The 12806-nt window shown below is 38.2% G+C and overlaps 1 protein-coding gene across 4 annotated transcripts in view; it reads right to left on the bottom strand.

Moving 5' to 3' along the window:
* VCAN (versican) overlaps positions 1–12806 on the bottom strand; it is a 103723-nt gene that overhangs the window by 27589 nt on the left and 63328 nt on the right. For 3 of the 4 annotated variants that reach the window (XM_019746374.3, XM_019746375.3, XM_019746376.3), the window contains 3 exons: positions 6339–11531; positions 2947–3060; positions 668–781 (listed from right to left, as the gene is read on the bottom strand). In XM_019746374.3, the coding sequence (XP_019601933.3) occupies positions 668–781; positions 2947–3060; positions 6339–11531 (5421 nt within the window). The remainder of the gene's footprint in view (positions 1–667; positions 782–2946; positions 3061–6338; positions 11532–12806) is intronic. The other variant, XM_019746377.3, reaches the window with a different exon arrangement.

Raw genomic sequence — 12806 nt, 5'->3', positions numbered from 1 at the left:
CACCTAACATACACTCTCAGGTTGGCCATAAAATACAAATTACAGGGATCATGAGATTCAAGCCTCAGGAACATAGGCCTTTCTTTCATTCAGAAAAAGTAAATGCTTCTTCAGTAGGAAAATTCCCTGTTGAGCAGATTCACGATATCTTTTACATAGTGTTTGCCAAGCCTAAACTAATGTATTCTAACAACTATATCAAGTCATTCGCCAGAGATGATTGGTTATGAAAAATAAGACCCTTGAGTCTCAAATGGTTCAGGGGGAAAAAATAAAGGCAACTGACATTGAATTCAATACTCCTTGGTACAAAACACATTGGTCAATGTTTAATTTGTCCTGAAGAAGAATGCATATAACAATGCTCCTCTTGTTGGCTAGGAGTTCTGAAATTCAGCTCAGTGTGCCCATCTGTAACTGCATTCTGATCAGCAAAACAACGATCAAGTCAACACTACTTTTCAAACGTTGTGAGCTATGGAGCCATAAGGAAACCTAATGTATTTAGATAACCTGTGAATTTCCTCTGCAGGAAAGAATATGCACTATGGCCAAAATTGCTAAAAAAAAAAAAATCTAAGTCATTATGAGAAAAGGCTATCTGGAAGTAACATTCACAATGAAGTATCGATAACATTCATCGTACAGATGTTGCAATAGTTCTTACCTTGCTCACAAAGTGCACCAACATAGCTGGGAAGACAGAGGCACCGGAATGTATTAAACCCATCAATGCATGTGGCTCCATTGCGACAGGGGTTCGAGTGACATTCATCAAAATCTGAAATAAAACCATAAAAGGCCAAAAAAAAAAGCACTTTCAAAAAATGTCAAAGCACTTTATTTAGATATAAGAAAGCCAGTTAAATTAGAATTTCAGATTTAAAAAAATTTTCGTATAAATATGTCCCATGTTATATTTAGGATATACTTAAACTAAGAAATTATTCTTGTTTTTAATCTGAAATTCAAATTTAACTGAACTGTCCTGTATTTTTATTTGCCAAATATCTGGCAACCCTAAGATAATTTCAAAGATATTAGTGGAAGGCCATTATTTCCATTTCTTCTAGATGAGTTATGTGAGCCCTTACTGGATAAAGTTTTAGTCTAGCCTTCGTACCCCCAATCCTGTTTCATGCTTTGATTACCTCATAAGCAATACTGAAAACACCTAACTGGCCTCCCTACCCCCGGGCTGATTGGCTATGAAAAATAAGACCCTCTCCAATATATCCTTTCACTGTGCTGATTATCATCTTTAGACACAGTCATGTTCATTTTACTCATTGGCTTCCAAGTATTCCAGAGATACGGGTTGCCCAGGGCAGCTGTCCTCAAAGTGAGGTCCCTGGACCAGCAATATCATCATCACCTGAGAATGATAAAAATGCACATTCCCAGGCCCACCCCTGATCTACTGAATATAACAACAAGCTGTTATATTACTTACTATAATTACATATATATTTAATATGTAATTATTCCTTAAATGAATGTTATATATTGCTATATCTATATCTCCATGAATTAGCACACAGATAAAGCTTATCTGTTGGCTCTTTTCTTTTTACCAGGCCCTCCAGGTGATTCTGAAACATTACTAAAGTCTCAGAATTACTCAACTAGAGTATGAAGTACAGCTATTTTGTACATGCATTCAGGACTTTCTCACACCTGTCTAGCTCCAACCCGTGTTCTAGTATTCGCTCCCAATATGTTTCTCCCCGGAATCCCCTAAGTAGGCACACCTGGACACTTGCAGTCACCCAGATGCATTCTGCAGTTTGTGGTCTCTGTGCTTTTGTTGGCTGTGTCTAAGTCTCCCACCACCGCCCTTCAAAATCCTCCCCACCTTTCAGATCTGTACTAAATGCAACCTTTCTACACAGATTTCTATGATCTCCTCTGATAAAATTAACAACTTTATTCCCATAGCATTTTGCAGTTCCACTAAAACTTTAATGTTTATATTAAATAAAAAATAATATTTAAAAATGAATATACAAAGTAAATTGAATTTCCAATGGGGTATATAATGATTCTTATCTAAAGAATTGGTCTTAGTAATGATGATACTATATAGTAAGGATACCAAACACTTTTATAGTGCTTGCTAAGTGCCAGCCACTGTTCTAAGAAGTTCACATATTAATTCATTCAATTATTTTATTAGGTTGCAATTGATTTTAATGTAAAACAAATGAGGACTAGATAGATATGTATATATGTGTGTGTATGTATGTATATATATATATATATATATGTATATATATATATATATAGAGAGAGAGAGAGAGAGAGAGAGAGATCTATATATTATCTATATTATCTAGACATAGATATCTATATATAGATAGATGCATATTATATATATTACTTGCTATAATTACGTATATATTTAATATGCAATTATTCCTTAAATGAATGTTATATATTGCTATATCTATATCCCCACGAATTAGCACACAGATAGAGCTTATCTGTTGGCTCTTTTCTTTTAAGACAAGCGCTCTTTTAATATGAGTGTTGGGGTTTTATCCCAATATTTCTGTGGGCCTTCTTTACTTAATCGTTATGAGAAAACCATCATCTAAAAGGATATTGAAGTTGATTATTTATTGATATACAGTTCTGGGGGTGGATTAAGTTATTTTGTTATATTTATGCAACTTTACATTTGTAGAGTCTATCTGTAAAAAACACAAAAGGTCTAGTAAATCTCAGTAAGCCTCACTGAGTCTTGGGTATACTGACAACATTTAATAACCATCTGTCCCCATTTCCCAGAATCTACTTAAATTACTCTATGATTTTAACTTCACTGAACATATAATGTGTGTACACATGGACTTCTCTGAAATCTTGATTGATTTGAACACTATAAATTCTCCCCCGATATATCTTTTGGAAAGCACTACGTTCTTTCAGGCAAAGACATCTTACCAAGTTCACACTGGTCGCCACTGTATCCTGGCACACAGGTACATACATAGGAAGTTTCTGTAGAATAGCAGGTACCTCCATTAAGGCACGGGTTCGTTTTGCAACGATCAGGTCCTATCATGTTCAGGAAAGTAAGAAAAACAATTAGGCTCATCTCTAACTTTCAACGTATTTTAGCATACAATGCCATTTTTTTGCTACCATAATATAAGCTTTATCACAGCAATTTAGAGATATTACACATAAAAATTAACATTACTCTCTGGAGTGTTTCTTGGCATTATAACTAATTGTTACAAATTGCATCTATTCATTTCTGGGATTCAATCATCACTATTTTTAAATAATATTTTGTACAGTATCTGACAACTAATACATTCTACTGCAGATTTAGTTGGCATGATAATGGCAATTGATTTTAGTCAAAAATGATTACACATATGTGCACAGTGAATGGAAATGTATTCTTTTAAACGAGGTTAGTTCATGTGAAATGGCTGGATACACAGAACATGCATTCTTTTTAGCAGATTGGCTTGTTACCATCATTTGAATTATTATTGCCTTTTACCACTTAATGCTCAGAAACTGTTTTTCTTCGAAAGTGTGCACTGAAGTCTCTTCTGCTACATTAATATGCTTTTTCCAAAAACACGTTCCAAATGTACTCCTTTAAACTACACTTGGAGAAAAGCAACACATGGATTAAACTCTACTGTGTAATAACAAACCCAAACCCCAAAGCCTCACCTAAAATGAAACCCCCAACTTTTATTACATTTTTCCTCATTAAAACACAAATAAAGTCGATAATCCTAGCAGATAAATATAAAAGTCAAAGACACAAATTTATGAGAAGAGAGTTTAAAATATGTTTTCTAAATGCAAATACTTTTACACTATTTGAAGCACATGTTATTCTGTAACAATGCTTGGATAATTGTTTTTTACATTAATAGATTATTATTATTTGAATATTTTTCTAGAATTGCTTATTTCGAGACGTTCAAGAATCCAAATTACAGTTAAAAGTTTTACAAAGTCATTGACATAAATAGGTTATATATGGAATACAGCCATACTTTCAGGAATCTTAAGACGTGAAACCCTGAAATAATTACACATGAAGAAAAGATGTCTACTTAAAAAACATGAACCTAAGGGATATTAGGATAAACAAGGTACTGCTATAGAAGATAACTGAGCCTTTTTCACATAGGAACGTCAAACTCAAACTTTCTGAGTGTTAAGCAAATTCTACTACGAAGACTTAACAGATTCACTTTTTCATGAGGGGCTTCAACACTATGATTAGGTTAATTCAGATGCTTACAGCTGCTTCTTCAAAAACTACCCCAATTTTTCTAAGACTCTTTCTCCTATACTTCTAAAAATATTTAAAATCCCCTTAGCCATTTGAGCCCTCTGCCTTTGAAAGTACTCTGCCTAGATGACAGGGCTATCATCAACAACACATGTCCACATTGCCCTCAGTATAAAATCATCATGACACTTACGTAGAGTGTTTGGTAAAACTGCGCCACCCAAATGTGAAGAACTGTTACTATTCCCACTACAAACACTAGGCACCATGCTGAAAGAATATGTGACAAGGACTTGGCAAGAAAGTGGCCCTTTCTATGAACTGCAATTAGCTTAGTATAGGAGACAAGTTTTATTTTTCTGAATTTTGTTCTTCCCTACACAGTTTGAGTTAATTGCTGAAAGTTAAATCTGCAACAGATAGACCAGGCAATCCAATACAAACGGCCGTTTACTGAACTAACCTAAAGTGACCATCTGTTTTGCAATGAAGACGCAAGCTCTAGTTCTCATGAATATTGTAGGCTGGATAACTGACATACATTTCTCATTCATTTGTCAAAACTGACTCTCTCTATATGTATATAGCTATTACCAATGATTTCTATATCATATTTTCACCAACCTGCAGTACATTTCAACTAAATTACAAAAGAATACATATTGGCCAGATTACTTGGTTATCATTTACAGATTAGAGAGTGATGACAAAAAAAAAAAAAAAATTAATCAACCACCTCGGATCAATTTTATTCATGAGATACTTCAAGCCATTTATAAACGTTGCACTTTACGACTATTTTACTCTATCTGAAGTACAGCAAACTGAAGCATCAGTGACACAAAAGATAATGTTGAAACGATCAGAAGAATACTAAGTATAGCCATGCTCTAAAACATATGCATTAAAATAAAACATATTTTTCAACCAACACAGATCTTGAAATACTGATTTTTGTTTTCTTTTTTCTAGGTAGTAGCTAGGTGGTGATGGCTACTTATGGATTCTACTGACACTGTTATTTATTTAAATAACATTCCAGGAAAACACCATTGCTGAACATTTCTCAATATTATCAGGCTAGAATAAAAGGAAAATAAACTCTACAAAGTAATAAATATCCCAAGATTTCTGGTTTACATCATTAAATATCAATTATCCATTTTTATAATATATTAACAGGAAACCAGCAAAGAACAGTGAAAAGACCATGGACTTTAAAGTGGGGCTGATCTGGATTGAAATCTCACTTCGCCAGTGTGTGAGGCTGTACAACCCTGAGCAAATGACAGAACCTCTCTTATAAATGGGGATAACAGTGTGTGCTGTATAGCCTTTTTGTTAAGATCAAGTGAGATAGTGTATATGAACCAGTATCAAATTCATGCTTTCTGTCATTCAGTAAAAACAAAACAAAACAAACAACAATAACAACAAAAAACAACCTCTCTCGATGGGCAGAGTGTGAATAAATACTGAATGAATACCCACTATGGCTAGGCACTATGTGAGAATCATTATGTAGACTATTTGGAGCAAGAAAATTGCATAAAAGTATGAACTGATTAACTCATACTGCACAAACTGTGACATGTATATTAGAGCTATTTACTACTGTCAAATTTTAAAGGCCTGACATATTTTGATATTGCCATAATAGCAATAAATAAATGTCCGTGAGAGATTTATAAAAATTAGATTCTTTATCTGTTTTTAAGACTAAGGTGTGTAACTATGGAACATATGACAAAGCAATACTTCAGTTGTGAGTAAAAGAAAAATGAATTTTTACACCACTAACTATTTAAATTTTTCCATGGTGTAATTGTATGTTGTTTCTAAAACCCAGAACAAAACAAAGAACATCCATACAGCTCAGAAATAATTTATCCTTACTTTCTTTGCATCTCCTTACGGACTCAATTCTGTAACCTGGCCTCCTGTTTTGTGAACAATATGAAAATCTCCACTGATTTAACATTACAATAAAAATTATGCACGTATGTGTGTTAGGACCAACGGACTGTTTCCAAGTATGGAAACAGATTTATCAGTGCCGTGACCTTACCTGGTAAATAGACTGCTGTGCCTTCCACTGACTCTTCATTCATGCCAATCAGGTAACTGGTTTCATTAGAAGTTTCCAGAAGGTAAAGTGATGGTGTTGCAAGCGCAATACTTAACTCTGCAGTATGTACTGTTGCCTGATCACTGGAATCAAGAATTCTCGCTGTTACTTGCTGTTCTGATGCTGCTACTGTGGAATCCTGTCCTCTGAAAAAAGCTGCTTGTGTTTCAGGGTTTATTTCCAGAGAAGAAGGAACAGTGGGCCTCTCAGAAGTCTGTGGGCTGGGCTGAGGTACCACACCTGTTTCAGCCCCATAAGTCGCAGAAGTAGAATGTGGCCACAGTGTAGCACCTTCTAATTTAATTTCACTCGCCTCTGTAACAACAGTTCCAGCCTGAGGTGTTCTCATACTAGGAAATACTTTGATTGTTTGTGCAGAAAGTTGAACATTGGTTTTGTTTGGGGAATCTTGGAGAATCTCAGTTCTTTCTTCAGCAATTAGTTCTGTTGGAGAAGCTTCCATTGGTTCTAATAAATTAGGTTTACTTTCATCTTCTGAAGGTTCTAATTCTGTGTCAGGAGGTAAGGGTGGAGGCCCGGTTATGTGAAAGTATTCTTCACTTGATGGTTTGAAAGTCACGTCAATATTTGCAAGATTTCCTGGGGACATTTGGGATACGCCGGCATCCACACTAGGCAGAGCACTTGGCTGGGGGCCCTCTGTGTGTTCAGAGGCTCCGCTGCCTAAGTGGACAGTGAATGGAGATGATGGTGTCTGAGAGGACAACTTTGCAAAAACAGTGTAATCTGGGGGATTAGATCCTTCCATCATATTAGGTGCCTCTGTTAAACTCTGAGCCATAAGGTGGATAGTACCAATACTTACGTGAGGTGTTGAATCTATCAGTGTCTCCCCGGCGCCTGAAAAGAATTCGGGCTGAAAAGAAGAACCTACATATTTCTTTTCTTCATACTCTTCCTGTGTCCTTTCCAAATGACCCAATGTTGATATTACTTCACTTTGGTCTGCAATAGCTTGGCCATCAGACAGAGTGCTTGATTCAAAGATGTCTTCCAGGGCTTTTGCTTCAATGTTTCGTTCTTCAATATTTGGATGAACTGTGGCTGACTTACTAGGAATGGGCAGGGATGTCGCTGTGGGAAGCAAAATATCTAATTCTGTTTCTATGCTTGGGATGGGGATCCCAGTTGTGAAGATAAAGTCCACGTGATCTAATTGGCTTCTGTCTTCAGACGTCTTCGATTCATTGTGTGCTGCCTGAGTGTAGCTAGCCAGAACAGTATCGCCAGAGCCCTCAAAGTTTTCCTCAGTTAAAGAAAGGTTAACAGCAGCCTCATACTTCTCCTGAATTTGGGTGCCTTCTTCATTACTGCCCTGTGGTCCTGATGGTATCTCTGGATCTATGTCCGTTTGCATTCCAAGGATGTCTTCGTAGATGGGTTTAGTGTGATCAATATCTATGATAGTATTTTTATCTGATGTCAGCTCAGGTAGAATTTCAAGGATAGTACTCTCTGTAATTGTCAATATTAAATCCTTATCCTCTTTGTCCAGATCTATAATAATATTTTCAGTGGCTTTTCTTCTGTCAGGTTTTAAGGTGGAATCCTCGAATCCCCTGAACTGGTCGTGGAAAATATCCGCAGCAACTTCTGTGGGCCTCTTATACGACACTGTATTTGACGGCGTGGTAATTGGATCAGGGGAGCTTTCGTTCTGCTCTGAATGAAGAGGCAGCACCATTGACACTGTTGGGAATTCAGCAACCGTAACAGTTTTAGCACTGGGAACTTCGGGATACTTTTCCAAGGATTTATCAGAAACAAATGGGGTGCTGCCTTGCCTGGTTGCCTGTGTAGTGCCAGCAGTGTGGACTAAATCAACGGTATCCAATTCCCCAGATCCTTCTCCAGAATGTTCATGAAACAAGTCAGATGGTTGTGGTGCTGATGTAACAGATCCTTCGGTCATCTCAAGAGCATATGTTCTAGCTGGAAAATCAGTGGAAGAGGGGGCTGTTTCTCTAGTTTCTCCTGTTGAAGAATTCTTGTTAGAGACTTGTTCAGCAGTAGGTTGTGGTTTACTAGTCTGGATTTCTTCTGCTGAACTGTGAGTCTGATTTGGAGGATGCTCAGTGTCTGCAGAGAAAGTGAGAGGTGCCATAGAAGGTACTTTTGTCCTGGTGTCACTTAAAATTTCTAGTGATGTTGTGTTGGGTGCCAGCTCAGTATCTTCAGAGATGCTGTCTGTTTTAAAAAAGAGTGGTTGAACTTCATTTGCCGCATTTTCCATTCCCTTATAGTCTTTAGTTGTACCACTTAAGATGCTAGTTTCTAAACTTTCCATTTGAGAAGTCTGGGGATATAATGTGCTAATGATTTGTTCCTTTTCAGTGAAATTCACTGATACTGTAGTAGGCAAAATGTCTTCTCCTGATCCCAGTCCAGAGAACAAAAGATCAATGTCTGACTCTTTAGATACTGGTCTCATAACTTCGGAAAAAGGTTTTATATTTTCTTCCTCTTTGATTGATGGATCTGTAACCATACTCTCAGCTAGTATAGATTCAGTCACTGAGGCAGTAGCTAAGAAAAAATGGGATTTTTCAGTAACTTCAGGGAGAGTAGTGTAGGGTTCCAAACCCTTTGTACCTGGCTCTGGAACAGGCACGTCAACTAAGGGAATGCCTTCCTCCTCCATTTCCTCATCAGTACTCTTTGTTGTTAGTGTAGAATAATCTGTGCTTCGGGGTCCAGTTTCAGTAAATGTTTGTGAATCAAAAATTATTTGATCTGGTGCGACAGAACTTTGGGGAGAGTCAAAAGATTTTTGTTCTTGAATCTTTTCCTCTGATGCTATTTCACTTTCAATTTCTTGCCTTACAGTGTTGATTTCTTGCTTAGACCATAATTTGGTTGGCTCCATTGTCTGGGGCAAGTCCACTGAAACTGTGCCATTGACCTTCACTCCCCCATTTTCTATTGGAGCTTCAGTCCCTTCAGCTTCTGCTCCTGGTAAAATGGTGGGTCTTTTATCAACTTCTTTGAAAGTACCTTCTCCCAACAGTTGGTCAATAAATGAGGATTCTGTACCAAGAGTCCCCATAGCACTGGGAGACAACTGGTCAACGGAGCTGCCGACTGAGACCAATTGCTCACCTGAGCCCTCGGCTGAGGCTGTGAACTCTTCCCAAGGGAAGGCTGAAGTGCCAACCGAAGTGCCACCTGGTCCTTCCAAGTCAGCTATGTGATTGATGTGATCTGAAGTGGGTGCTACAGATGGTGAAATCTGGGTATCCTTAAATGCTGCATCCCCAGAGCCTTCTATCATTACTCTTTCTTCTTTTGCTTTGGGATGAGATACTGTCGAGAATTCTCTAAAATCACCACTGAAATCTTCCCCTAAAGGAAAATCTGTGGAAAAGCCATTTATTTCTGCCCCATTATTTGGCTCTCTTAAACCCTCTAATATCAGGTTTTCCTTGGATGTTTGGCTTATAATTTCAGTAATCTCTCGACCCATCACAGTATTCAAATCTAGTCCTGTTGGCTCAAAAGGGAACATAGTTTCTACGTGGGAAGACAAAGTGCTGCTGGCTGCTTCCTTTTGGTTTTGGATTTCAGGCTCTAAATTTAATGAAAATGAAGAAACAGTGGTGGTTTCTTGGTCAGCAGCAGCTTCTCCAGAGCCCTGCTCCATAAAGAGAGAGATGGGGCTACCTGGAACAGTGGACAGCCCTTCCTGAACTTCAGGCTGACTGCTGCTGTGGGGCTCAGTGGTCTGCGCCCCCAGATTATCTGAAACATTTGTTTCTGTAAAGACAAGAGTAGAGCTTGTCATATTCTTTTCAGACTGTGTGGCTGTTGTCAAGGACTTAAAACTGTTCCAGGCAGCAGATACTGAATCATTAGATGTAGCTTCATCTGAGTTTCCTAATTCAGAGGGTGAAGTTAATTGATCTGATCTCTGTGTAGGCAAATGTAGCTGAAATGTGGCAGCTGGACCTGTAGTTCCCTCCTCCTCATCTTTCCTTTTCTTTCCCTCAAGAGATGTACTGGAAACCCACTCAGAAGTGGCTGTTTCCCTTACAAATTTGGTAGGCACTACTTCTATAGACGTTTGTTCATAAGCCGAGTGAACGGTTGCAGGAGCATCAAAAAGGTTGTCTGTGATCTTTATTTTGCTAGTGTCTAAAGTAATCAGTGTATCTGAAGTATTTCTCTGTGATAAATCAGTTACCACAGTGAACATTTTATCTTTATCTTCTTCTGCTTCCCCAGAGCCTTCGGGAGTTATAATTGAAAGACTCCCTGCAAGCTCTACAGTTTGTCTCGGTGTCATCTGCTCCCGGCTTTCCACAGTGGACAACGGGTCAGCAGGCTGAGGATTTCCCATTAAGGTAACTGATAGTTCCTCTGAAACAGCTGACACAGAACTTGGGACAGTACCTGGAGTGTATGTGATAGAAGTACTTTTTTCCGCCTCTTCACCAAATATTACTTCGGTAGCTCTTGAAAAGATCATTTCTGGGGATTCTTGGTCAATGGCAGCATCTCCTGAAGATTCTTCAGAAGACAGAGGTACCGGTTCAGTATGTTCATGTACTAGATTATCAAGTTCAAGACCTCGCTCTGTGACTGATTCTGGTTCCTCCGTGGCTTCTCCCTCATGGAATGGGACTGTGGGGAAAACATCAGATTCACCACTTGAAAACTGTTCTGGTGCTTCAGGGTAAGTCTCAGGTGTCCATGTAATTTCAAGCGATTCAGTTGTTTCTTTAGATTCATTAGGTTGCAGGGCAGTAGATGATCCAGTTTCGGCTGTTATAAACTGATGAGTATCACTTTCACTGCTGTCTGAAAAATTCTGAGATGGTGCAACACTTTCAAACTGGCCACGCCTAGCTTCTGCCATCTCTGGGTCCTTGGGCACAGTGGTGACCAGGTGTTTCCCATTTATGTACTGTACTGATGGGGTGGTTGTTACGTCAGTAGCATTTGCACAATCTTCCTCTTCCTCTTCTTCACTGTGGTATAGATCTAGTTCAATTAAGTCAGGTAAAATTTCAGCAATTAGATGGTTCTCTGGATCTGTTTCTTCACTACAAGATTCATCTTCTTTAGATTCTGAATCTATTGGATGACCAATTACACTCAAATCACTCATTCGACCTGAAAAAAACAAAGAGTTTTCACAATACTTAAATAGAACAGTTGGCAGTGTATGACAGAAGAAACTGATAGCAAGGCTGGCAGATCACACACACACACACAAAAGGAAGAATTCACATTTTTCACATTAAGTGCAATCACCCTTCTACATTCTCAGTCTTCAGATTTGCTGTTTTATGTTAACAATAGAAAAAAATAAATACAATTTCAGATTATAAAAACAGGTTATAAAAACTCTTTAACATGTTTAACAAAACGGTGTCCATAAAATGAAACAAGAAATCACATCTATACATTGTAATAGTGAAATGTGGGAATTCATCGTGTGTGAACTGAAAAGAAAATTAAAAATTAAAACCATTTCCCCAAATCATACAGAAAAAGTAATTGGTTAACTGGTTATTGTTCTTTCTGTAAAGTGATGCTTAGACACCCTCTGTTCCATAAGGAAATGACAAGAGATTCCTTCCGGTTTCTTGTCGTGATCTGTCTTACAGAAGATGGTTTTTAGAAAACTAGAAGAGAGGTTTCTTTATAGCCCTTTCACAATGCAATGACAACCCCTCCCCATTGCAACAGTGAGACAACACTTAGCTTCACAAGCTGCGGCCACCTCCCAGATACAGTGCAGGAAGGCTTGGATGGGGGCCTCTGTGCACACAGGAAGAGCTCACCGAAAGCACCAGGAAGAAAAAGCCCCCCACACCTTTACACCTTTATCTTTTATGAGACCTGGATTGGCTGAATTATAATTCCTTTTTTTTTTTTCACATTTCCTCCAAAGGAAGTTTAAGAGTCACATCTAAACATTTGAACTAGCATACTTTAAATAACAGATACTGGCAGAAGATTCCCTAGGTTACATGCATAAATTACCATAGGGTACGAACCACTAAGCCCAGTTGACATTTCTGCCTCCAGAAATACACCTTCAAACTCTTTGTCTGGGCATCAGGAAGGAGGAAATCCTGGACCCTCACTCTTATCAGAATGCAATTCAGGTATCCTGGGAGAGGGTCCTGCCACTACAGCTGCCCTATTCCCAGCATCACAGCAGTGTGAAAAGGGGCCTGTGCGTGCACTGACCCATGAAGAAGACAAAGTAAAACATCGAGGATTGTACAGCATCTTGCTCTCCAGCCCCCAGGAATGCTGTTGCAGAAATAGTTTTCAGCAGAAATAGTTTTCTGCAGAAATAGTTTTCATGGATCATAGTCCTGATCCATGCCACACATGCTCAGGCTAAACCTAAAAAGCTTACAGGAGGAATAATTA

Source organism: Rhinolophus sinicus, chromosome 3 (genome assembly GCF_057876585.1).
Source record: "Rhinolophus sinicus isolate RSI-liver-muscle chromosome 3, RSI-T2T, whole genome shotgun sequence".
In the NCBI taxonomy this organism is placed as follows: Eukaryota; Metazoa; Chordata; class Mammalia; order Chiroptera; family Rhinolophidae; genus Rhinolophus; species Rhinolophus sinicus.
Note: the sequence above shows the minus strand (reverse complement) of the source record. Positions and strands in the feature narration are given on the sequence as shown.